This window comes from Pseudophryne corroboree, chromosome 7 (assembly GCF_028390025.1).
Source record: "Pseudophryne corroboree isolate aPseCor3 chromosome 7, aPseCor3.hap2, whole genome shotgun sequence".
NCBI lineage: Eukaryota > Metazoa > Chordata > Amphibia > Anura > Myobatrachidae > Pseudophryne > Pseudophryne corroboree.
Window position 1 is genome coordinate 13,817,766 of NC_086450.1, and position 27,671 is coordinate 13,845,436.

The 27,671-nt window shown below is 43.1% G+C and overlaps 2 protein-coding genes and 1 pseudogene across 2 annotated transcripts in view; 1 reads left to right on the plus strand and 2 right to left on the minus strand.

Moving 5' to 3' along the window:
* TRPM2 (transient receptor potential cation channel subfamily M member 2) overlaps window positions 1-4,769 on the plus strand; it is a 177,652-nt gene extending 172,883 nt beyond the window's left edge. Inside the window, 1 exon segment of the mRNA XM_063932704.1 lies at window positions 4,522-4,769. Coding sequence (XP_063788774.1) covers window positions 4,522-4,638 — 117 coding nt within the window. The 3' untranslated portion in view covers window positions 4,639-4,769.
* An 11,556-nt stretch (window positions 4,770-16,325) lies between these two features.
* Window positions 16,326-17,267, minus strand: LOC134943469 (olfactory receptor 2G3-like). The gene has a single exon (XM_063932299.1). The coding sequence runs from the start codon at window positions 17,265-17,267 to the stop codon at window positions 16,326-16,328; it is 942 nt and encodes a 313-aa protein (XP_063788369.1).
* Window positions 17,268-26,267: 9,000 nt separating this feature from the next.
* Window positions 26,268-26,386, minus strand: LOC134946456 (5S ribosomal RNA; annotated as a pseudogene).
* Window positions 26,387-27,671: the final 1,285 nt, after the last annotated feature.

Below are 27,671 nucleotides of genomic sequence, written 5' to 3' on the forward strand. Positions count from 1 at the left end.
TGGTTTACAAAGATGAAATATAGGTTATTTAGGGCAATATAATAATGTACATTCATTCATTTGAGTTATAAAATAGTAATATTGATCAAATAAAAAGTAATAATAGTGAAACAATGTTTTCCGATAATATTGCATTGTATTACAATTAGAGTTGTGCAGGGGGCATTTTTCGGGTTTTGGTTTTGGATTCGGTTCCGCGGTCGTGTTTTGGATTCGGACGTGTTTTGGCAAAACCTCCCTTTCGAATTTTTTGTCGGATTTGGGTGTTTTTTTTTCAAAAACCCCTCAAAAACAGCTTAAATCATAGATTGTGGGGATAATTTTGATCCTATAGTATTATTAACCTCAATAACCATAATTTCCACTCATTTCCTGTCTTTTCTGAACACCTCACACCTCACAATATTATTTTTAGTCCTAGAATTTGCACCAAGGTCGCTGGATGACTAAGCTAAGCGACCCAAGTGGGTGGCACAAACACCTGGCCCATCTAGGAGTGGCACTGCAGTGGCTGACAGGAGGGCAGATATCAAAAAAAGGCCCCAAACAGCACATGATGCAAAGAAGAAAAAAAGGTGCACCGAGGTTGCTGTAGGCCTAAGCTAAGCGACACAACCACCTGGCCCATCTAGTAGTGTCACGCAGTGGCTGAATGTCAAGAGTGGGCCGCAATTGTTCAGTCCACTGACAGCATCTCCAGCACGCTCCAGTCACTTTTAAAAAAATCTGCAATTAGTGGACTTATACGGCAGTACCCCATGACTCATACGGCAGTGTCACACAGGATGGCACTTTTCAAAAACTAGGCCCCAAACAGCAAAGATGTCGAAGAGGTGCAATGAGGTAGCTGTATGACTAAGCCAAGCGATACAAACAATTCCAACTGGAATTATACGTCCAAATCACTGGAATTATACATCCAAATCACTGGAATTAATTGGCAAGATCACTGTAATTAATAATTATAAATTACTGGAATTAACTGGCAAAATCACTGTAATTATACATCCAAATCACTGGAATTAAATGTCAAAATCACTATAATGAATAATTATAAATCACTGTAATTAATTGGCAAGATCACTGTAATTAATAATTATAAATCACTGGAATTAATTGGCAAAATCTCGCTATCACCTGCCTAGTAAAGTGGAATCTAAATGGGATTTGGTACCGGGGACACAATAACTTCATCAATTGTGTAAATCCCACTGCACTAATGGTGGATAACGGGCGCACGTCTAACAGCGCACTGATGATACTGAGCACTGATTATACTGATCAATCACTGATTATACTAAGCACTGATGATACTACGGAGAACTGACACCGAACAGCACGATGCAGCACAAGACACTGTACTAGTATTAGTGAACAGCACAAAAGCCCTCTGGAATTGTCACCCCCAAGATACCACTGTGACTGGAATGATGATGACCTATGCACAGTGACAGGACACTGCCACAGCACCCTACAGAAGCAAGATGCAGCACAAGACACTGGACTATTAGTAATGTACTGTAGTACACTGAGCACCACAATGCAGCACAAGACAATGAGCAGTGATACTGAGCACTGATGAGGATACTAGAACTGACACAGAGCAGCGAGAACAGCACTAGACTATTGTACTGTAGTATACTGGTCACCACAATGCAGCACAAGACAATGAGTAGTGATACTGAGCACTGATGAGAATACTAGAACTGACACTGGGCAGCAAGATGCAGCACTGGACTATTGTACTGTAGTATACTGATCACCACAATGCAGCACAAGACAATGAGTAGTGATACTGAGCACTGATGAGGATACTAGAACTGACACTGGGCAGCAAGATGCAGCACTGGACTATTGTACTGTAGTATACTGGTCACCACAATGCAGCACAAGACAATGAGTAGTGATACTGAGCACTGATGAGGATACTAGAACTGACACTGGGCAGCGAGAACAGCACTGGACTATTGTACTGTAGTATACTGGTCACCACAATGCAGCACAAGACAATGAGTAGTGATACTGAGCACTGATGAGGATACTAGAACTGACACTGAGCAGCAAGATGCAGCACTGGACTTTTGTACTGTAGTATACTGGTCACCACAATGCAGCACAAGACAATGAGCAGTGATACTGAGCACTGATGAGGATACTAGAACTGACACTGGGCAGCAAGATGCAGCACTGGACTATTGTACTGTAGTATACTGGTCACCACAATGCAGCACAAGACAATGAGTAGTGATACTGAGCACTGATGAGGATACTAGAACTGACACTGGGCAGCGAGAATAGCACTGGACTATTGTACTGTAGTATACTGGTCACCACAATGCAGCACAAGACAATGAGTAGTGATACTGAGCACTGATGAGGATACTAGAACTGACACTGAGCAGCGAGATGCAGCACTGGACTATTGTACTGTAGTATACTGATCACCACAATGCAGCACAAGACAATGAGTAGTGATACTGAACACTGATGAGGATACTAGAACTGACACTGGGCAGCGAGAACAGCACTGGACTATTGTACTGTAGTATACTGGTCACCACAATGCAGCACAAGACAATGAGTAGTGATACTGAGCACTGATGAGGATACTAGAACTGACACTGGGCAGCGAGAACAGCACTGGACTATTGTACTGTAGTATACTGGTCACCACAATGCAGCACAAGACAATGAGTAGTGATACTGAGCACTGATGAGGATACTAGAACTGACACTGGGCAGCGAGAACAGCATTGGACTTTTGTACTGTAGTATACTGGTCACCACAATGCAGCACAAGACAAATGAGTAGTGATACTGAGCACTGATGAGGATACTAGAACTGACACTGAGCAGGAGAGACACACTACTAGTATTACTGAGCAGCAATAAGTAAGCACTGATACTGAGCACTGATATTGAGCTTTTTACTGAGAGAACGTAGCCACGTCCCCTCCGCTCTGTCTACAATGCGACTTTATATGGAATCCTAATCTCGCGAGAATCCGACAGTGGGATGATGACGTTTTGACTCGTTCGGGTTTTCCGAGTCAGGCGGGAATAACCGAGCAAGGCTCGGAACCGTGTTTGACACGTGGAGTTCGGGGGGATTCGGTTCTCGGTGAACCGAACCCGCTCATCTCTAATTATAATCTAGAAAATTCTACAATAAAATTCATCTTTATTTAACGTTCCCTTTACGCGAATATAAGATTGGTGAAATGCCATCTGCTACTGTACCTGAAACATTATGGGCATATGGAGAGTTCTGTGCTCATAGGTTATATGTCTGGGGGTGTGGTTCATAGGGTCGACCACACTTAGGTCGACGAATGTTGGTCACACCTAAAATAGGTTGCCGCAAGCATTAGGTCGACATGACAAAATGTCGACATGGTTTAAAAAATTTGGTGTCGTTTTCTTTGTAGAGTGACCAGGAACCCTAATTAGTGCACCATGTCCTCTTGCATGGCTTACTTCACTCGCCATGCTTCGGGCAAGGTTACTATTCCCAATCGTAGTCCACGTGGATAGTAAAGTATGAAAATGTTCAAAAAATTATATTTAAAAAAAAAAACTCATGTCAACCTTTTGTCAAGTCGACATACTGTAGTACACGTCGACTTAGTGACCATATTGACCTAGAAACCATGTTGACCTAATGTATGTCAACCAATAGTGGTCAACCTAATGACTGTCGACCTAAGTGTGGTTGACTTTGAGACCAGACACCATGTCTGGAACAGTGGATTTCTCACTATTTTTGCTAGTTGGGTTTAGGAAGGAAAAAATATATTTTTCAAAAAAATCAATAAAAAACAGCAAAAATCATATCATATTTGCAATCCAAAGACTGAAATTTGGATTTAATATCCGGATTCCAGACCAGGGGAATATCCGAACTGGTACTCTGTACGGATTGGATCTCCTCAGGAAATCCTCACGGGGTTTTGATTAGATTCGGATCACAAAATTCAGGTGGATACAGATTTCTGGAGAGCCGAACTGCACATCACCAGAATATACAAAACTTGCTAAGAAGGGAAAATATTATCTACTGTACAGTATTTACACTTACCGTGCTGCTAAATGCACCACAGTCATTTTCATCTGGTTCCTGTTGGTTGTTGATGCAATAAGCCACAGTCATACGTACAGTACTTTTGAATATTTAATACTTTTGTCATCTAAGAGCCCAAATAAGGATATCTTTTTTTAATAAAAAAGTATATTTGTTCTTACAGAAAATATGGGAGAGTTGGCCTGGCCATAAGGGAAGAATTCTGGTCAGCCACCCACTAAGCAATTCTTTGTAATGCACACACTCAAGGTATATCACAACAATATTGCTTTAATGTGAACATTGTGGAAATAGGAATTTTGGAAACTGCACAACGTGGTTTGAAGTGTATTTGATAAAATTATAAATATTGTATTTGTTACATGCTGAATAATTTTAAGGCTTGGTAAGTCTAAATGGTTCTCTAATATAAAGTTATATTTTCTTATGTTTCTATCTAGAATATACAATGTCATGATGAAGAGTACGCTGTCCAGTGGCAAGTTGTAGACCAGAGAATACCCCTTTACGCAAATCACAAAGACATTCTGCAAAAGGCCGTGGACTGTTATAACTAGAGATGAGCGCCTGAAATTTTTCGGGTTTTGTGTTTTGGTTTTGGGTTCGGTTCCGCGGCCGTGTTTTGGGTTCGAACGCGTTTTTGCAAAACCTCACCGAATTATTTTTGTCGGATTCGGGTGTATTTTGGATTCGGGTGTTTTTTTCCAAAAACACTAAAAAACAGCTTAAATCATAGAATTTGGGGGTCATTTTGATCCCAAAGTATTATTAACCTCAAAAACCATAATTTACACTCATTTTCAGTCTATTCTGAATACCTCACACCTCACAATATTATTTTTAGTCCTAAAATTTGCACCGAGGTCGCTGTGTGAGTAAGATAAGCGACCCTAGTGGCCGACACAAACACCGGGCCCATCTAGGAGTGGCACTGCAGTGTCACGCAGGATGTCCCTTCCAAAAAACCCTCCCCAAACAGCACATGACGCAAAGAAAAAAAGAGGCGCAATGAGGTAGCTGTGTGAGTAAGATTAGCGACCCTAGTGGCCGACACAAACACCGGGCCCATCTAGGAGTGGCACTGCAGTGTCACGCAGGATGGCCCTTCCAAAAAACCCTCCCCAAACAGCACATGACGCAAAGAAAAAAAGAGGCGCAATGAGGTAGCTGACTGTGTGAGTAAGATTAGCGACCCTAGTGGCCGACACAAACACCGGGCACATCTAGGAGTGGCACTGCAGTGTCACGCAGGATGTCCCTTCCAAAAAACCCTCCCCAAACAGCACATGACGCAAAGAAAAAAAGAGGCGCAATGAGGTAGCTGTGTGAGTAAGATTAGCGACCCTAGTGGCCGACACAAACACCGGGCACATCTAGGAGTGGCACTGCAGTGTCACGCAGGATGTCCCTTCCAAAAAACCCTCCCCAAACAGCACATGACGCAAAGAAAAAAAGAGGCGCAATGAGGTAGCTGTGTGAGTAAGATTAGCGACCCTAGTGGCCGACACAAACACCGGGCCCATCTAGGAGTGGCACTGCAGTGTCACGCAGGATGTCCCTTCCAAAAAACCCTCCCCAATCAGCACATGATGCAAAGAAAAAGAAAAGAAAAAAGAGGTGCAAGATGGAATTATCCTTGGGCCCTCCCACCCACCCTTATGTTGTATAAACAAAACAGGACATGCACACTTTAACCAACCCATCATTTCAGTGACAGGGTCTGCCACACGACTGTGACTGATATGACGGGTTGGTTTGGACCCCCCCCAAAAAAGAAGCAATTAATCTCTCCTTGCACAAACTGGCTCTACAGAGGCAAGATGTCCACCTCATCTTCACCCTCCGATATATCACCGTGTACATCCCCCTCCTCACAGATTATCAATTCGTCCCCACTGGAATCCACCATCTCAGCTCCCTGTGTACTTTGTGGAGGCAATTGCTGCTGGTCAATGTCTCCGCGGAGGAATTGATTATAATTCATTTTAATGAACATCATCTTCTCCACATTTTCTGGATGTAACCTCGTACGCCGATTGCTGACAAGGTGAGCGGCGGCACTAAACACTCTTTCGGAGTACACACTTGTGGGAGGGCAACTTAGGTAGAATAAAGCCAGTTTGTGCAAGGGCCTCCAAATTGCCTCTTTTTCCTGCCAGTATAAGTACGGACTGTGTGACGTGCCTACTTGGATGCGGTCACTCATATAATCCTCCACCATTCTATCAATGTTGAGAGAATCATATGCAGTGACAGTAGACGACATGTCCGTAATCGTTGTCAGGTCCTTCAGTCCGGACCAGATGTCAGCATCAGCAGTCGCTCCAGACTGCCCTGCATCACCGCCAGCGGGTGGGCTCGGAATTCTGAGCCTTTTCCTCGCACCCCCAGTTGCGGGAGAATGTGAAGGAGGAGATGTTGACAGGTCGCGTTCCGCTTGACTTGACAATTTTGTCACCAGCAGGTCTTTCAACCCCAGCAGACCTGTGTCTGCCGGAAAGAGAGATCCAAGGTAGGCTTTAAATCTAGGATCGAGCACGGTGGCCAAAATGTAGTGCTCTGATTTCAACAGATTGACCACCCGTGAATCCTTGTTAAGCGAATTAAGGGCTGCATCCACAAGTCCCACATGCCTAGCGGAATCGCTCCGTGTTAGCTCCTTCTTCAATGCCTCCAGCTTCTTCTGCAAAAGCCTGATGAGGGGAATGACCTGACTCAGGCTGGCAGTGTCTGAACTGACTTCACGTGTGGCAAGTTCAAAGGGCATCAGAACCTTGCACAACGTTGAAATCATTCTCCACTGCACTTGAGACAGGTGCATTCCATCTCCTATATCGTGCTCAATTGTATAGGCTTGAATGGCCTTTTGCTGCTCCTCCAACCTCTGAAGCATATAGAGGGTTGAATTCCACCTCGTTACCACTTCTTGCTTCAGATGATGGCAGGGCAGGTTCAGTAGTTTTTGGTGGTGCTCCAGTCTTCTGTACGTGGTGCCTGTACGCCGAAAGTGTCCCGCAATTTTTCTGGCCACCGACAGCATCTCTTGCACGCCCCTGTCGTTTTTAAAAAAATTCTGCACCACCAAATTCAAGGTATGTGCAAAACATGGGACGTGCTGGAATTTGCCCATATTTAATGCACACACAATATTGCTGGCGTTGTCCGATGCCACAAATCCACAGGAGAGTCCAATTGGGGTAAGCCATTCCGCGATGATCTTCCTCAGTTGCCGTAAGAGGTTTTCAGCTGTGTGGGTATTCTGGAAAGCGGTGATACAAAGCGTAGCCTGCCTAGGAAAGAGTTGGCGTTTGCGAGATGCTGCTACTGGTGCCGCCGCTGCTGTTCTTGCGGCGGGAGTCCATACATCTACCCAGTGGGCTGTCACAGTCATATAGTCCTGACCCTGCCCTGCTCCACTTGTCCACATGTCCGTGGTTAAGTGGACATTGGGTACAACTGCATTTTTTAGGACACTGGTGAGTCTTTTTCTGACGTCCGTGTACATTCTCGGTATCGCCTGCCTAGAGAAGTGGAACCTAGATGGTATTTGGTAACGGGGGCACACTGCCTCAATAAATTGTCTAGTTCCCTGTGAACTAACGGCGGATACCGGACGCACGTCTAACACCAACATAGTTGTCAAGGACTCAGTTATCCGCTTTGCAGTAGGATGACTGCTGTGATATTTCATCTTCCTCGCAAAGGACTGTTGAACAGTCAATTGCTTACTGGAAGTAGTACAAGTGGGCTTACGACTTCCCCTCTGGGATGACCATCGACTCCCAGCGGCAACAACAGCAGCGCCAGCAGCAGTAGGCGTTACACGCAAGGATGCATCGGAGGAATCCCAGGCAGGAGAGGACTCGTCAGACTTGCCAGTGACATGGCCTGCAGGACTATTGGCATTCCTGGGGAAGGAGGAAATTGACACTGAGGGAGTTGGTGGGGTGGTTTGCGTGAGCTTGGTTACAAGAGGAAGGGATTTACTGGTCAGTGGACTGCTTCCGCTGTCACCCAAAGTTTTTGAACTTGTCACTGACTTATTATGAATGCGCTGCAGGTGACGTATAAGGGAGGATGTTCCGAGGTGGTTAACGTCCTTACCCCTACTTATTACAGCTTGACAAAGGGAACACACGGCTTGACACCTGTTGTCCGCATTTCTGATGAAATACCTCCACACCGAAGAGCTGATTTTTTTGGTATTTTCACCTGGCATGTCAACGGCCATATTCCTCCCACGGACAACAGGTGTCTCCCCGGGTGCCTGACTTAAACAAACCACCTCACCATCAGAATCCTCCTGGTCAATTTCCTCCCCAGCGCCAGCAACACCCATATCCTCCTCATCCTGGTGTACTTCAACACTGACATCTTCAATCTGACTATCAGGAACTGGACTGCGGGTGCTCCTTCCAGCACTTGCAGGGGGCATGCAAATAGTGGAAGGCGCATGCTCTTCACGTCCAGTGTTGGGAAGGTCAGGCATCGCAAACGACACAATTGGACTCTCCTTGTGGATTTGGGATTTCAAAGAACGCACAGTTCTTTGCGGTGCTTTTGCCAGCTTGAGTCTTTTCAGTTTTCTAGCGAGAGGCTGAGTGCTTCCATCCTCATGTGAAGCTGAACCACTAGCCATGAACATAGGCCAGGGCCTCAGCCGTTCCTTGCCACTCCGTGTGGTAAATGGCATATTGGCAAGTTTACGCTTCTCCTCCGACAATTTTATTTTAGATTTTGGGGTCCTTTTTTTACTGATATTTGGTGTTTTGGATTTTACATGCTCTGTACTATGACATTGGGCATCGGCCTTGGCAGACAACGTTGCTGGCATTTCATCGTCTCGGCCATGACTAGTGGCAGCAGCTTCAGCACGAGGTGGAAGTGGATCTTGATCTTTCCCTAATTTTGGAACCTCAACTTTTTTGTTCTCCATATTTTATAGGCAGAACTAAAAGGCACCTCAGGTAAACAATGGAGATGGATGGATTGGATACTAGTATACAATTATGGACGGACTGCCACGGTTAGGTGGTATAAAAAAACCACGGTTAGGTGGTATATAATACAATTATGGATGGACGGACTGCCTGCCGAGTGCCGACACAGAGGTAGCCACAGCCGTGAACTACCGCACTGTACACTGGTTGATAAAGAGATAGTAGTATACTCGTAACAACTAGTATGACGACGGTATAAAGAATGAAAAAAAAACCACGGTTAGGTGGTATATATTATAATACAATTATGGTTGGACGGACTGCCTGCCGAGTGCCGACACAGAGGTAGCCACAGCCGTGAACTACCGCACTGTACACTGGTTGATAAAGAGATAGTAGTATACTCGTAACAACTAGTATGACGACGGTATAAAGAATGAAAAAAAAACCACGGTTAGGTGGTATATATTATAATACAATTATGGTTGGACGGACTGCCTGCCGAGTGCCGACACAGAGGTAGCCACAGCCGTGAACTACCGCACTGTACACTGGTTGATAAAGAGATAGTAGTATACTCGTAACAACTAGTATGACGACGGTATAAAGAATGAAAAAAAAACCACGGTTAGGTGGTATATATTATAATACAATTATGGATGGACGGACTGCCTGCCGAGTGCCGACACAGAGGTAGCCACAGCCGTGAACTACCGCACTGTACACTGGTTGATAAAGAGATAGTAGTATACTCGTAACAACTAGTATGACGACGGTATAAAGAATGAAAAAAAAAACACGGTTAGGTGGTATATATTATAATACAATTATGGTTGGACGGACTGCCTGCCGAGTGCCGACACAGAGGTAGCCACAGCCGTGAACTACCGCACTGTACACTGGTTGATAAAGAGATAGTAGTATACTCGTAACAACTAGTATGACGACGGTATAAAGAATGAAAAAAAAACCACGGTTAGGTGGTATATATTATAATACAATTATGGATGGACGGACTGCCTGCCGAGTGCCGACACAGAGGTAGCCACAGCCGTGAACTACCGCACTGTACACTGGTTGATAAAGAGATAGTAGTATACTCGTAACAACTAGTATGACGACGGTATAAAGAATGAAAAAAAAACCACGGTTAGGTGGTATATATTATAATACAATTATGGTTGGACGGACTGCCTGCCGAGTGCCGACACAGAGGTAGCCACAGCCGTGAACTACCGCACTGTACACTGGTTGATAAAGAGATAGTAGTATACTCGTAACAACTAGTATGACGACGGTATAAAGAATGAAAAAAAAACCACGGTTAGGTGGTATATATTATAATACAATTATGGTTGGACGGACTGCCTGCCGAGTGCCGACACAGAGGTAGCCACAGCCGTGAACTACCGCACTGTACACTGGTTGATAAAGAGATAGTAGTATACTCGTAACAACTAGTATGACGACGGTATAAAGAATGAAAAAAAAACCACGGTTAGGTGGTATATATTATAATACAATTATGGATGGACGGACTGCCTGCCGAGTGCCGACACAGAGGTAGCCACAGCCGTGAACTACCGCACTGTACACTGGTTGATAAAGAGATAGTAGTATACTCGTAACAACTAGTATGACGACGGTATAAAGAATGAAAAAAAAACCACGGTTAGGTGGTATATATTATAATACAATTATGGTTGGACGGACTGCCTGCCGAGTGCCGACACAGAGGTAGCCACAGCCGTGAACTACCGCACTGCACACTGGTTGATAAAGAGATAGTAGTATACTCGTAACAACTAGTATGACGACGGTATAAAGAATGAAAAAAAAACCACGGTTAGGTGGTATATATTATAATACAATTATGGTTGGACGGACTGCCTGCCGAGTGCCGACACAGAGGTAGCCACAGCCGTGAACTACCGCACTGTACACTGGTTGATAAAGAGATAGTAGTATACTCGTAACAACTAGTATGACGACGGTATAAAGAATGAAAAAAAAACCACGGTTAGGTGGTATATATTATAATACAATTATGGTTGGACGGACTGCCGAGTGCCGACACAGAGGTAGCCACAGCCGTGAACTACCGCACTGTACACTGGTTGATAAAGAGATAGTAGTATACTCGTAACAACTAGTATGACGACGGTATAAAGAATGAAAAAAAAACCACGGTTAGGTGGTATATATTATAATACAATTATGGTTGGACGGACTGCCTGCCGAGTGCCGACACAGAGGTAGCCACAGCCGTGAACTACCGCACTGTACACTGGTTGATAAAGAGATAGTAGTATACTCGTAACAACTAGTATGACGACGGTATAAAGAATGAAAAAAAAACCACGGTTAGGTGGTATATATTATAATACAATTATGGATGGACGGACTGCCTGCCGAGTGCCGACACAGAGGTAGCCACAGCCGTGAACTACCGCACTGTACACTGGTTGATAAAGAGATAGTAGTATACTCGTAACAACTAGTATGACGACGGTATAAAGAATGAAAAAAAAACCACGGTTAGGTGGTATATAATACAATTATGGTTGGACGGACTGCCTGCCGAGTGCCGACACAGAGGTAGCCACAGCCGTGAACTACCGCACTGTACACTGGTTGATAAAGAGATAGTAGTATACTCGTAACAACAACTAGTATGACGACGGTATAAAGAATGAAAAAAAAACCACGGTTAGGTGGTATATATTATAATACAATTATGGATGGATGGACGGACTGCCTGCCGAGTGCCGACACAGAGGTAGCCACAGCCGTGAACTACCGCACTGTACTGTGTCTGCTGCTAATATAGACTGGTTGATAAAGAGATAGTATACAATACTACTAATATACTGGTGGTCAGGCACTGGTCACCACTAGTCACACTGGCAGTGGCACTCCTGCAGCAAAAGTGTGCACTGTTTAATTTTAATATAATATTATTTATCATGTACTCCTGGCTCCTGCTATAACAACCTGCAGTGCTCCCCAGTCTCCCCCACAATTATAAGCTTTATATACAATACATTGATGTGCAGCACACTGGGCTGAGCAGTGCACACAGACTGAGTCACTGTGTGACTGTGTATCGTTTTTTTCAGGCAGAGAACAGATATATTAAATAAAACAAACAACTGCACTGTCTCTGGTGGTCACTGGTCACTGTGGTCGTCAGTCACTAAACTCTGTCTGCACTCTCTTCTAATCTACAGTATCACAGCAATCTCTCTCTCTCTCTCTCTTCTAAATCTAATCTAAATGGAGAGGACGCCAGCCACGTCCTCTCCCTATCAATCTCAATGCACGTGTGAAAATGGCGGCGACGCGCGGCTCCTTATATAGAATCCGAGTCTCGCGAGAATCCGACAGCGTCATGATGACGTTCGGGCGCGCTCGGGTTAACCGAGCAAGGCGGGAAGATCCGAGTCGCTCGGACCCGTGAAAAAAAAAGTGAAGTTCGTGCGGGTTCGGATTCAAAGAAACCGAACCCGCTCATCTCTAGTTATAACGCATACTACTAATATATAGCTTTCTTACCTGCTATTGCTGCTTTAGTTGAGTGCCTTTTCTTGCAATATACTGTATACTTTTTTTATCACAAGCCTTTTTAGGTGTTTTAAACTCAGGAAGTCGAAGTGAGAATTTATGTGACATGTTTGCTACTTTCAATTTTTATTTGCATTTGGAATTTACTCAAAATATCGTACGTTAAATGCATTGCACACAGCAAGAAGACTTCAGAAAACCTCAACACGCGTGTTAATGCCAAACCCTAGTAAAGGCACAAGGAACTATGCTGATCTTATGAACAATGGGTTCTGTTGGCCGCACAGTTTACCTAATTTGTACTAGAACGAAAAACGCAGGAACCCCAGATTGTTGTGCTAGTGGTTTGAGCATGTGGTTATCCTTATTGCAGTGCATCTCATAGCTATTGAGTTACCTTAACAGCTCATCATTAGCAACATGTAAGACGTGTATGTAAAAATGGCAAAATTATTATTGTGTAGCAACGGGCACTTACAGAATATAATGAATGTGCTCTAGCACCGAAAACAGAACGTAACACACTAGCAGCAGAAGAAGATTGTCTAATAGTACTTATTGCAGTATAATGCGTAATCCAACAAGAACTATTTTATTTTACCGTTCATCTGAACGCTGTAAGTGTGTGGGTCCTTCCAGCTACCTGGAGAATTCGCAAGTCAATGTCACAACATTTAGTGACATTATCGTGGCATTTTGCTGAACGCGACCATTTTCAAAGTTGCACAGCCGCTCACATACTGCAGGAGGTCATTCTCTGATGGAGAAACTGCACCTGCAAGTTTTGGTGATGGCGTCTAAAGTGACGGAAATGCTGTAAATTGGGGTTTCAGTTGTTTAAGAGTCACACGTGAAATTAGCATAAAGTCACAGACGTGGATGGCCAAAAGACACATCTGCGTCCATTTCTGAATCAGGCAATTCATGTTTTTCAATTTTAGAATTCTTTCTCCTTGACTAGAAGAGTGTGTTGCCCACCGCAATGGATTTCCCATTCACAGTTGTTGGGGTGGGGGATTTCTTGGCAATGCACTGTGATTGGCTCAGCCAGGAGGAGGGAGATTCAGAAGTAATATTAGTAAAAACTTCTAAAAGTTCATATTGAGTAGAGAATTATACTTATCTATATAGTATATAATCTACTTATATCTGGGTGCTAATAGTGTATAGCCTTGTAGAAGTTTGCTAGAGCTTTTTCTTTTTCATGTTCGTGTGGTTGGATGAACTTCCACTTATTATCAGCACTAGACTTTAAATGGAACCAATTTAAGTTGATGAAAATAAGAATGCACTGCTTTTTTTTTCACATGAAGTATTGGATGACTTCAAGGTTTCATCTGAGTGCTACTAGCAAGAACCAACATCCACGTACAGTGTGCTGGTGGGATTAGGTTTAATATCCAACACGCCATGTTACTCCAATACGCCCAGAGCATCTTCTATAGTAAAATGTGTTTCCTTTATAGATTTCATAATAGTTATTGTTACATAACCTTTCTATCACTAAATGGATGATATATAAATATACTTTTAAATTTGGTAGCAAAATAAATTATTAACCAAGTTGGCTGACTAAGTACTGGAAGATAGTTGATGATTTGTGGCAATTGTTCTGTTGGTGGTACGGTTGATGACATTGAGGTCAGGTGTGAAAGACAATTATAATTAAAAAATAGTATTTTTTTTAACTAAATTAATTTGACTCATTATTATTGTACAACAGATGTCTGGATTATTACACAGAATTTTCTACAATTGATATAAATGTTTGCAAAATAATGACTGTGGGATAGTTTGGCCCTATAGGGTCTACACAACCTTTTTCAAGAGCTCCACCCCACCAAACCTTTCTCTGCTGTTTGGGCCTCAAGGTTCTTGCAAGCGCAGCAATGCCCTTTGGACCTTGTTGGATGTTGCTCTACAGTTGCTGGTTGCGAAGGGGCCCCCATAGCAGTTCAAGCTACAGGGCACCAAAAATGTAGATCCACCACTGTCTGCAAGCAAAATCTTACAGTGACAACATACAGTATAGGGGGAGATTTATCAAAGCTTAGAGAGAGATAAAGTGAAGAGAGATAAGGTACTAACCAATCCCAATTAATGTTCAGTTAAGAGAGTAGGTACTGAAAGAGCAGAGCCGGCCCTAACCAATATGATGCCCTAAGCAAGATTTTGGCTGGTGCCCCCTAGCACCACCGCTGGTTCTGCCTCTGACCTTGCACCTCTTTCCCAGCACCCTCACCCCTCATCCATAGCAGTCCTTATTTTGGTATTTGTACCCCCTATATTTTAAATAGGAACACTTCGCACATTTGGCGCACAGCCCAAAAAGGGGTGTGTTTTTGCTGGCAAGGGGCATGGCCACACAATAGTAACCCCAATTCCAATTACACCACACAGTACTGCAATTTTATTCACATTTGATCATGCGATAGTGTCCATAATTCATATTACATCCCACAGTAGTATCACTTTACCTTATAAACGTTACTCCTCACAGTAGAGCCCCTTATTCACACTACATCACACTGAATTGCTCATTATTCACATTACACCACACCCTATTGCTCCTTATTCACATTACACCACACCTTATTGCTCTTTATTCACATTAGATGACACAGTAGTGCACTTTCTATACGCAACACCACATAGTAGAGCACCTTATACACATAATGCCCCTTACACATGAGACACATTATTAATGTCCTTATAAACATAATGCGCCTTACACATTATGACAGCCTTTATTAATGCCCTTTTACATGTAATGTCCCTTACGCATATACCACACATTATTAATGCCTTTATACACATAATGACACACATAGTGCCCCCTACACATTTGCTGCACATTATTAGTGCCCCTATACACATAATGACACACATACAGTAGTACCCTGTTACACATATGCTGCACATTATTAATGCCCTTATACACATAATGACACACATAGTGCCCCTTAATGTTGCACATTATTAATGCATTTTTACATGACACACATAATGATCCTTACACATATTCTGAACACTCACACTGCCACTAACACTGTGACCTCTGCCTCTGCTTGAAAACAGATGTGTCCACATAAATCTTGCCTCAGTGCTAACGTCGGGCACATTTTTTTTAATGATTTAATGAAAACGCATCTTATTTGCATTGCTATGTGGCTAGGATGCACAAGCAGCTTCTGCTGATTAAAATGATATGCAGCATGCCTATATACTGTGTGAGACTGTGGCTGTATCTGCATATGAAATGCTACATACAGAATATAGGCATGCCGCATATCATTTTAATCAGCAGAAGCTGCTGATGCCCTTAGGCATATCAAATGTTCTAGGCAATTGCCTAGTTTGTCTATGCCTGTGGCCGGCTCTGTGTAAGAGAGTGGCCATTATTTTAGCAAGGATTTTAAATTCCACAAACAGCAAAGTGATGGGGCGGACCAAGTATGGACCAAGAAGGAGGGGGTCCCTCTCCAATTTAGGTAAAATAATTGTATAGGAGGCATTAGAAGTTCGAAGGTGTGGGGGGAAGTTATGGTGGATGTGTTGAAATAGATCCAGCAGGAGCGGGGAGAGGTCATCCTGGAGAATTTTGGAATACTCTCCCGAGTAACCGTCTAGGCAAGGAACTTCATGGGCAGAAGAGGATTTAATAGTATCCCGAAGTTCTTGGTTACACCTCCAGTTTTATTACCGCTGTTCACATACTTACATGCACACTGGAAAACCTTTCACAATTTTGGAAACATTTTATTTTTCAATAATTTTGTTAAAGCTGTTTTCACTTCCTTGTTCCTAAGCGTATAAATCAATGGATTTAGCATAGGTGTTATTATAAAATAAAAAACTGTAATTATTTTGTCCGTATCCGGAGAAGAGGTTGACCTGGATTTCATGTACACAGCCATAGCTGAGCCGTAAAACATTGCCACGACCATCATATGTGAGCCACATGTAGAGAAAGCTTTATTCTGCCCGGTCAAAGACGAAATCTTTAAGATGCTTACTATAATCCTCATGTAAGACACACATATAAAAGTGACAGGTATAATGAGTATCAATACTCCTACGATAAAAATCACAGATTCAACGATCATTATATTCTGACACCCAAGGGATAGGAATTCTGGGACCTCACATAAAAAATGGTTGATTTCATTCCGCCCGCACAGATTAATGTTCAATGTAAGTACAATGTGGCAAATTGAGAGAAGAAACCCACACACCCAAGTACCTACAGCTATTTTAATGCAGACAGATCTGTTGATAATTATAGTGTAATGTAATGGATAACATATAGCTATATAACGATCATAAGCCATAATGGCAAGCAAGATGCACTCGCATTCCCCTAGAGATAAGGAAATGTACATCTGAGCTGCACACTCTATGTAAGAAATGGTTCTCTTTGCTGACAGTAAATCCTTCAGCATCCTCGGAACACTGGTTGATGAAACACAGATATCCATAAGGGAAAGGTTAGTAAGAAAGAAATACATAGGGGTCTGGAGATTGTTATCTGTCAAGGTCAAAGTGATGATGAGGAAGTTTCCAACCAGAATCATTACATAAATCAGCAAGAAGGCAACAAAAAGTATAGTCCGTGTGGTGGGTTCACTGGAGAGTCCCAGAAGAACAAATTCTACCACCGCCGTTTCATTTTTCCAAGACATTCTAGTGAGAAACACAGAATATATGTGTGACAATGCAATACTATAAAAAGATTGACATATGTTTCATAACAGTGGAGCGGCCATATGACTAAGGCAGGCTAAGACCAAATAAAATAAGAAAAGCAACTTGCAAACAATGCACGCATGTAATATCCAGTAATCTTATGTGCAGAAACATGACTAATAAATAAGATCAGTGGGATTTTTGTGATGGTATCCAGAAGTATGCAGTACCTGCACCTTTTTGGTCTATTTTTTATTCTTAGAAGCTGCTATAGATCCTGTTAAATGGAGAATGTCCACTCGTAGACTCTTGTGTTACACTGAAATATTCACAACTTGCAAAATAAAATCTTAAATAAAACCATGACCAATGTCAACTCTTGCATCTGTGTTATTTTTTTATTAAAGTTTTAGATTAGTTATAGAACTGTCTAGTAGGTTAATATGCCTCTATGCCTTTATAACAATATCAACATTTATGATGTCAACATTTTATCAATGTCAACATTTTTCAGGTTGTTAACATGAATGATGATGACATTTTAACCTTAGAGTCTAAGAGGTTTAGGCTGTCAGAAGGACCTTTGGCTTCACTTTGTCACGTCTAGCAAAGTTTGGGAATCCGGCAGTTGAGACTTGCCCAAGGAGGTAGCAGGCTGGGGAAGAACAAAATGAGGGGGTTGGATATAGTTCCTTTGCATGGGATACGGAGCAATGAAGGATGTAGGCGGAGTTTGAGAGTCAATGAAAAGTATTTATTATGTACAGAGCAGAGGTAGAAAACTGAGGTTGATGAACGGTGACTTGAGAACGTGGTCGTAGACAAAGAACTGTGGAACTGTAGGTGAGAGTAAAACGAGGCTGAAGACAAGAACCGTGGATTGCGACTTATGAGATGAAACTGCGGTAGAGGAGCTAAGAACTGTGGACGGTAGTTTGGGTCGTGACTGGAGACTGAGAACTGTAGACTGTGGCTTGAAAGATGAAGCTGGAGATAACGAGCTGAGGACTGTGAATGGTGGTTCGAGGACTTGGATGGAAGCAAGAATCTGCGGACTGTGGCTTGGAGGACGAGGCAAGAGACCCAGGGTCATCCGTGCCCAAAGGGTCTTACGGAACCGGGTTTTCCGAGAGCGTCTCCACGGGCAGCAGCAGGCTAGGAACGGGAAAACTGCAGCAGCAACTGAGAACTGGCAAAGCAGGGTTAGAAGTACCAGAATACAGCAGGAATCCTGGGAGCACAGGCTAAAGCACCTACAACAGGGTTGTAACTTGAAGCACTGGCATCCCTGTCCTAAACCAGCCCCCTTTTATAGGAAGAAGTCTCCCTGGATTGGCTGGAAAACTAGGAACAGGAATTATGTCAGAAACTTGGTCTCCAACATGGCGGCGCCCAGTAATGCAGACCTTTTCTGACAACATGCTGCTCACTGCCCCTGGTCTCCTAGGCAACGGCTTAGCGAGAGTGAGCTGCTGCAGCGGCATCCCCGCCGCCACGAGCGGACCCCCTCAACGCCATTACCGCTGCCTGTACCCTTGAACCCAGCACCGCAGCCCTCCACCGCCGCTGCCCGGCCTCCTGTGAAGCCCGCCCCGCGGCCCCAGTGTTCCGGTAAGACCCCGGACGCTAACACACTTAGCTTTACCCCCAGGAGCATTTTGTGAGCCAGACAGAGGGGTGTTGCTTTAAATAAGTTAGCCACTCAGGAGTCAGTAACTGGAGTGGTTTATTAAAGTGACTCTATATTACTATATTAGGCACTATGCCCCTGACTAGGGTCTCTTTTGCAAGACATACCCTCCCTCAGTCACATTCTTGTTATTTTTGTTCTTGGGTGTTGGGATTGAGCATCAGATCAGAAGTTAGCCATGTTTAGAATGGCATACTGCTCTTCTTAGAAGGGTATTGACTGACATACAGTAGCCCATTGCTGGGGATCAACAACAACACTCTCTCAGGTGGGTCATCCATTAGGCATGATAACAAGAAGAAGGCAGAACCCATTGTTGGCACAGTTGGACATACTGCAAGTCACTACTGGAATAAAGGGAGTAATGTGATCTGCTTGTCTTCACCTTGCCACCATGCTAGTTATATTGTTTTCAATAAATTAATGACCAAAGTCATCACCAACTCTTGTGTCCTCATTGTTATTTTTTTAGAGATTCAGATCTGTTATTGGTCTGTCTAGTAATACGTAGCCGAAACTGCCCACAAGGTGTTATTCTAAAAATGGCATCTGTTACATTCATGCTGCAAAATGTCCTTTGCCAACCATGATAAAATAAACTTCACAATTTCCTTATTCTTTGGGCAAGATGTACTAAGCCAGGGGTGGCCAGACTTTTGGAGTCGGCGATCTACTTTGAAAGCTAAAAAACTTTTGTGATCTACCTAGGAGGAATAATAGAGCACACCGCAGGCACGCGCGTGCAAAAAAAGGGGCGTAGCATAACAAAAAAGTGGGTGTGGTATAACAAAAAAAGGGAAGTAGCCTTGCTGCACAGAGTGTTATGACTGTCTCGCACGAAATAACACATTGGCCCCCACAGGTAAAAACCTCAAACACATTTGCCCCCACAGTGCCAGATACACATATGCCCCCACAGTGCCATGTGCCCACAGTGCCAGATATGCCCCCACAGTGCCAGATACAGATATGCCCCCACAGTGCCATGTGCCCACAGTGCTAGATATGCCCCCACAGTGCCAGATTACAGATATGCCCAAACAGTGCCATGTGCCCACAGTGCCAGATATGCCCCCACAGTGCCAGATATGACCCCACAGTGCCAGATATGCCCCCACAGTGCCATGTGCCCGCAGTGCCAGATATGCCCCCACAGTGCCAGATATGCCCCCACAGTGCCAGATTACAGATATGCCCCCACAGTGCCATATGCCTGCAGTTCCAGATATGCCCACACAGTGCCAGATATGCCCCCACAGTGCCAGATTACAAATATGCCACCACAGTGCCATGTGCCCGCAGTGCCAGATATGCCCTCACAGTGCCACATATGCCCCCACAGTGCCACATATGCCCCCACATTGCCAGATATGCCCCCACTGTGCCATGTGCCCACAGTGCCAGATATGCCCCCATAGTAGTGCTCACCGTGCTGTGTCGAGAGCGCAGCGCACGCTTCTCCTGCCTGCCGCCCTGCCCCTCAGTCTGATCTCCGGCGGTGACGGCAGCGTGTATATCTCAAATCAGGTGCTGGTCCGCGAGCTCTGATTGGCTAACGAACCGACGCCTGATTTGAGTTATACACTCCGCCATCACTGCCGGAGACCAGAGTGAGGGGCAGGGCGGCAGGCAGGAGAGGCGTGGCTACGGGTGGATGGGCGGCGGATCGCGATCGTCTGGTCGCATGTCCGCGATCGACCAGTCGATCGCGATCGACTGTTTGGCCACCCCTGTACTAAGCCTTTCAAAGTGATAAATTGCATGGTGATACAGTACCAGCCAACCAGCTCCTAAATTTAATTTTTCAAACCCAGCCTGTAACATGACAGATAGGAGCTGATTGACTGGTACTTTATCTTCATGAAATGTATCACTTTTCAAGGCTTAGTTCATCTCCGCCTTTATGTCAACATAAGATTGTTGACGTTGTCATAATGTCAATATTGAACATGTTGACATCTACCGTGTTGACACTGATGTTATGTCAACATTGTTAGAATGACAACATACAGTATTTTTATCTTGTCATTGTATTCCCAACCCTAATGCTAACCATAACCCTGACAGTAAGTCCAACACTTGCGCTAATGGCAACCCTAACCATAATGGTAAACCTAACACTAAATCTTACCCTAACCCTGATGGTAACCCTAACACTAACAGCAACCCCAATGCTAATGCTTACCCTAACATTAACCTAACACTAATGCTGATAGCAACCCTAACCATAGTGGTAAGCGTAATGTAACTATAATGTCAATGACAAGTCTAATCTTAAGGGTTACCCTAACTCTAATAGTAACCCTAATGTTAAACCTAATCCCACACCTCATGGAAATATCAACTTTATCACAATGGCAACATTGGTGCTCCCCTGACCAATGGAGATAAGTGGCAGCCTCCTGGGAGATTCGCAATGAGAAGTGGAGCTGATGTGGATGGGATGGAAAGAATGGGAAGGGGGGCGGAATGGTATAGTTGGGGAAAGTTGATAAGTAAGTTGTGAGTGGGTTTTATTTTGAGGGTCAGTTATAATGAAGGGTTAATGCTTTTTGAGGGTTAACTAACATGAAGGTTTTTTTAAGGGAGGTACAGTAATATCTGACAATGGAATTACTTTGTGGATAATAGAATTTCTATGATTATCCTGAAGAAATTAATTTTAAAAGCTTTTTTTTTTTGGATGAGTGGATAATATTGTGTGGAAGTCTTAAAGCTTCTCTGTGTCTTATAGTGGCCATTCACATGCTCTCTGTATTATATGGTGGTCATTCACATGCTATCAGTATTATATGGCAAACATTCACCTGCTCTCTGTGTTATATAGCAGTCGCTGTTCTCTGTATTATATGGTGTTTATTCACATGTTCTATGTATTATATGGCAGTCATTTACATGCTATCAGTATTATATGGCATTCATCTACTCTCTGTATTATAGCAGTCAGTGTTTTCTGTATTATATGGTGGTCATTCACATGCTCTCTGTATTATATGGTGGTCATTCAGCCATTCACACACTCTGTATTATACGGTGGTCAATGCTCTTTGTATTATAAAGCTGTCATTCACATGCTTTCTGTATTATATGGCAATCATTCACATGTTTTCTGTATTATATGGTGGTCAGTTCTCTCTGTATTATATGTCAGTCATTATTTTTTATTATTATTATTACATTTTATTAATAAGGCGCCACAAGTGCTTCACAGCGCCAAACAAAGGACAGTACAGGGAGACAAAACTTAGCATTACAGTAAATAAACAACAGAAATAGAGTACAGGTAACAAAGAGCACCACAATTCTCAAAACATAATACAGCTTAGATGTAAGAAGCGAGGGAGTAATCATTGTACTACTTGGGGCTGGCGGCCATAGATAGAGATGAGCCTTTACCAGCAGGAGAAAAGCAAGTAAAGATGGTCGCTGAGTAGGAGAGAGCTGCGAGTGAAATGTGTCGAGAAGAGGGCCTTGACAACAAGAGGAAAGAGGGCCCTGCTCTGAAGAGCTAACAATCTAGTGGGAAGGTGCGACAGACAGATGACATGAGGTGCAAGCAAGCGGGAGGTAGCCTGATGGCAGTATGTAAGCAAAGCAGAAATGTTCAAGGCATGAGGCAGGGGGATGGAGGAGCAGCCTCAGGACTAATTTATGCATCGGGAGGGTATGCTTTGATGAATAGGTGGGTTTTCAGTGCCCGTTTGAAGCTTTGCAAGGTCAGGGAGAGTCTAATGGAATGGGGGAGCATGTTCCACTGAAGGGGTGCATCATGGGCAAAATCTTGAACTCGAGCATGGGAAGCTGTGACCAGGGCAGAGGAGAGGCGATGGTCATTGGCCGACCGCAGGGGGTGGGAGGGAGTATGAAGGGAGAGGAGGTTGGAAATGTAGGGAGCAGTGGAATTAGAGATGAGGAGTTTGAAGAAGATTCTGTAGGGGAATGGGAGCCAGTGTATATTGTCGAAGGGGAGTGGCAGATGTGGAGCGGCAGGAGAAGAAGATAAGCCTAGCTGCAGAGTTGAGGACAGATTGGAGGGGAGCAAGATGGGAGCGAGTGAGGCTAGCGAGGAGAACGTTGCAGTAGTTGAGTCGTGAGATGACCAGTAAGTGGATGATAAGTTTAGTTGCACTCTGGGAGAGAAATGGCCTGATGCAAGCAATGTTGTGTAGCTGGAACCGACAGGATTGCGCCAGAGCTTGGATGTGGGGTGCAACTGAGAGGAAGGAGTCAAGAGTGACGCCCAAGCAGCAGAGTTGGGGAACGGAGGAGATGATGGTGTTGTCAACAGTGATAGAGATATTGGTAGGGAGTGTTGCTCTGGCTGGGGGAAAGATAATAAGTTCAGTTTTGTCCATGTTGAGCTTCAGAGAGCGCTCAGACATCCAGGAGGAGATGGCAGCGAAGCAGCTGGAAACCTGAAAGAGGACAGAGGGGGACAGATCAGGAGAGGTAGAGTTGTGTGTCATCAGCATAGAGTTGGTATTGAAGGCCAAAGGAGATAATGGGTGCACCCAGGGAAGAGGTGTAGAGGGAGAACAGAAGGGGGCCTAGGACAGAACCCTGAGTGTCACAACAGGAAGGATGGAATGGTGTGTGGTGGTGCCGGAGGCAGACACAGTGAAGGAGCGGTTAGTGAGGTAAGAGGTAAACCAGTCATTCACATGTTGTCTGTATTATGTGGCTGTCAGTGCTCTCTATTTTATATGGCAGCCAATAACATGCTCTCATGTCAGGAAAAAGAATGTGCAGGTGCACATTTTAAGCACTAAGAATACTAATAGTCAAAATAATTTTGATAAACTCTTACAATTGACATGGAGTTTAAGTGAAGTTCTTAGCACAAATTTGGCCAAAAATGACACTCTTTCCACTGGGGTCAATCCAATTAGCCATGATGATATCACAGTGGTGTGAGTCATCATGGCGGTGGCCCGAATTCACACAAAAGTGCTTGCCACTCCATAGAGGTCCAAGCAATTTTACCTGAGCTGGGGCTCATTTCAGCCCACGAAGGTTGCGAGATTGGGTGCTGTTGCTGGCGTAGAAACGCTGCAGCAATGGCACATTGCACCTTTCATGGCTAATTGGATTAGGTGGGTCCCTAACATCCCTAATACCCCTGGTCTTACCTTTAAATAGAGACAATTCTAATATTCAGTCAGCAATGTAGGAACCTGTGCTAATTAAATTCACCTAAGGATAAATGGGAGGTGTGCCAATACCAAACTGAGGGAGCCTCACCTTTTTTATATATATTTTAAGTATATCACTAATTATATAACATTATTATTACTATATTCTGTAAGTAAATGTGTTTTAGTTTTTACCCACATATAACCACACACAGTATGCAACCTAATGAGTATTTCATGTTACGGTACACTGTCTTGGTTTGGAAATAGTTTTGTAAGGCTAGGAAAACAGACTTTATTCTATGCCAGTATACCGTATCTTCATTCATTAGAAACAAAACAACAGCTTTTGAAATACAATAAAGGAACACAAAAATAATAATATAAGAGCACCGGGAAACTTATCAAGCACAAATAGCACTAAAGGCCATGGTTCATTAGGTCGACAGTAAAAAGGCCAACAGTGTTTAGGTTGACCCCAAAAGGTCGACTTGCATAAAGTCATCATGACAAACATGTCGACACAAGCAAAACGTTGACGTGAAAATGGTTGACACATGAAAAGATTAACATGAGTTTTTAAGGTTTTTTGGGTGTCAATTTCTAACACGTGTACCCCTAGTTAGTGTACCGCATCCCCTCGCATGGTTCGCTGTGCTCGCCATGCTTCGGCGCAGGTTACTGTTCCCAATCATATCCCCGTGGATGGTAAAGTATGAAACATTTATAAAAATGAAAAAATCGTGAAAAACTCATGTCGACCATATGATGTGTTGACTATTGTCATGTCAACATTTTGACCACATCGAGCTAATGCATGTCAACAGTGGTCAACCTATAGACTGTTTGCATTTTTACTGTTGACCTAGAGACTGGATACAGCACTAAATACTAAATGATTGATTCACAATGAAAGTGTTTTTATAAGCCCTGTAATTCTTATTTGTACACAGTGGTTTAGAGCAGGTTGAGTCTCCCATATACATAATGCTTGGGACCAGAAGTATTTTGAATATCGGATTTTTCTGTAGTTTAAAATATTCACATAACATACTGTAATGAGATATCATGGGGATGGGACCCAAGTCTAAACAGAGACTGTATTTATATTTCATATATACTGTACCTTATACACACAGCCTGAAGGTATTATTGCACATATTTTTATTGTGTGCATGAAACAAATTTTTTTGTGCATTGAATCATCACAGCTTAAAAATTTCCATATTTTGGAATATTCCATATTTCTGAATTTTTGATATGGGAGACTTAACCTGTATCGTACTTTAATGAAGAAATAGTGAATCAAATAAAATTGAATGCTCCTTTAACAGTTTTATATTTCAAAGTCTCTATATAGATAAAAGGAGATTATTCTATATACAGTATGTATATAATGACGTGTGTCATACCAGTAACAGATAAAAACATATACAAATAGTAGAATTGCCTTAGATGATGACCTAACTACATGAAACTGTTACGATTATATTTACATTTATGCAAGAAAGTGTTAGTAATACCGCACCGATCAATAGATTATCGAATCGATATGTGAATCAATAATAGACAATGTAGGAGAAAACCCCCCAAATCAGTCAGATTGGTGGTGCGCCCAGAGTCAGTGAGTAAATCATATGAGCAAAAAGGAGAAAAGAAGACTCTTGTGTGGGGGCACTCTTGAAACTATTAAGAAAAATTAGGTCATATCTAGATTTAAGATCAAAATGTTTTATTAGATATCGTTAAAACAATTTTATTACAAACTGGAACAAAATCAACAACAATGTGAGACACCACATATAAAGTAAAACTTTTTAAGTCCACGGTTCATCAGGTTTACACGATATTAAAAATTAACATCAGTTGTTTGAAATCATTTGCACCGAATAGACATATATTTGACCCGAACCCGTCAGGTCTGTTATCAACTCATGGGTATAGAGAAATGTAAATATCTCCTGTTACGATTGTGTAGATTTAGGAAGCATATCAACTGATTGTATCTGACTGTCTATAAATCCATCAGCAAAGAAACACATGCACACCCAACCAAGGTGAGAAGCATGTGCTCCCTTGTTAACACCTCTTAGTAAAAAGATATAGAAGTGGGGACAAGTGTCAAGTGGTGAATCTGCTGTCAATGTTAGGCATGGAGTATGCCCATGATACTATTTCTATAAAACTGGGTCTTCCCAGGAGGTCTCCCATCCAAGTACTGACCAAGTCCAACACTGCTTAGCTTCCAAGATCGGATGGGGTCAGACGTTATCAGTGTGGTATGATAGTAGAAAAGTAGCCCCTAACTCTGGAATCACTGATGAGAGTTCACCTAATGGGAGAGTAAGGTAAGTAGAGATATAGGTAAGGCAAGAGAAAATGAATCAAAGATGGATCTGCTGTCAGCGTTAGACACCGGTAGCTACATCTTCATTTAATCAATTTGCTGATTTCAAGGAGCGCTCACCATGGAGGAAAGAGAACTATCCGGTCACGTGACCCGGGAATCCGGAAAATGAGTGGCGTAGCCAGGCAACCGGGATTCGGAGGACAAGGGGTAGATGCCGGTAACCAGACGCGGGGGACAGTGAGAGGCAGTGACAGGTGAGTCTCCGTAGGTGAAAGGGGTGGCACAGGTAGCAACTCTAAAGAGCCATGACCATGGTTCCCCTCACCCTAGACAGTGTCTGCCTCTTTAGCTGACCAGCATCAGGTGGAGCATCTGAACCCGGACACACCACTGAGAGCTAGGGTAAGGGAGGAAGGACGAGTCCGGAGCCCCGCTGTTGTTCACTCCTTACAGTTTTACCCACGGCCAAATACCGTGAAGACCCCCATACCACTCACCCACTCAATCTCCCATTCATCCAAGTAGAGCGCTCACATTTGCAAATGTGCGGAACTCCACAGTCTGGTATTGAACTTGATCCATTTCTAGTGACATTCATTTAAATTTCCTTTTTTACTATATATATATATTTTTTGCACATTTTGATTTGGGAAATTCACATAAATTCCAACAAGTTTTTCTAGGTGATTCGCACAGAAGTGCCTAGTTGGACATTATCAAACGTTAATCCATGCATATTTTTTTATCATTATTTTGAAATACCTATGCTATAGTGTGTAATTGCAATCAACAAGAAAAAGTTATAAAGGAATGTGACAAGCTAGACATCAGAATTGTTGTAATCTTTCAGTACAGATATTATGAGACACTCAGACTAGTGTACCATCGCTACAAACAAGAGTTACGTTAAAGAGTAAAACAATTCACATAGGACCAGAGAAAACATTTGCATAGTCAGGATTGAGTGCAGTACTAAACAAAACATTAGACACCGGTAGGGAGGAATGGCCCTATATCCAAGTCATAACCTGATGAATCGCTGATGAGAGTCCATGAAATAGTGTAAAACTAAATCATAAGTACTGAGGTTATATCCGAAGAAATGAACCCAGAAGTAAAGATATATACTTGATGTTCTACTTATTGTTCTATAAATGCTAGGTAAACCCTCAGGAAGTGACCAAGCCCATGCAGCGGGTGAAAGGCATCTACATCCACAGGTAATATC

Excerpts from the sequence above, each read along its gene's own strand:
- LOC134943469 (XM_063932299.1), bottom strand. The coding sequence starts at position 17,267 with ATGTCTTGGAAAAATGAAACGGCGGTGGTAGAATTTGTTCTTCTGGGA.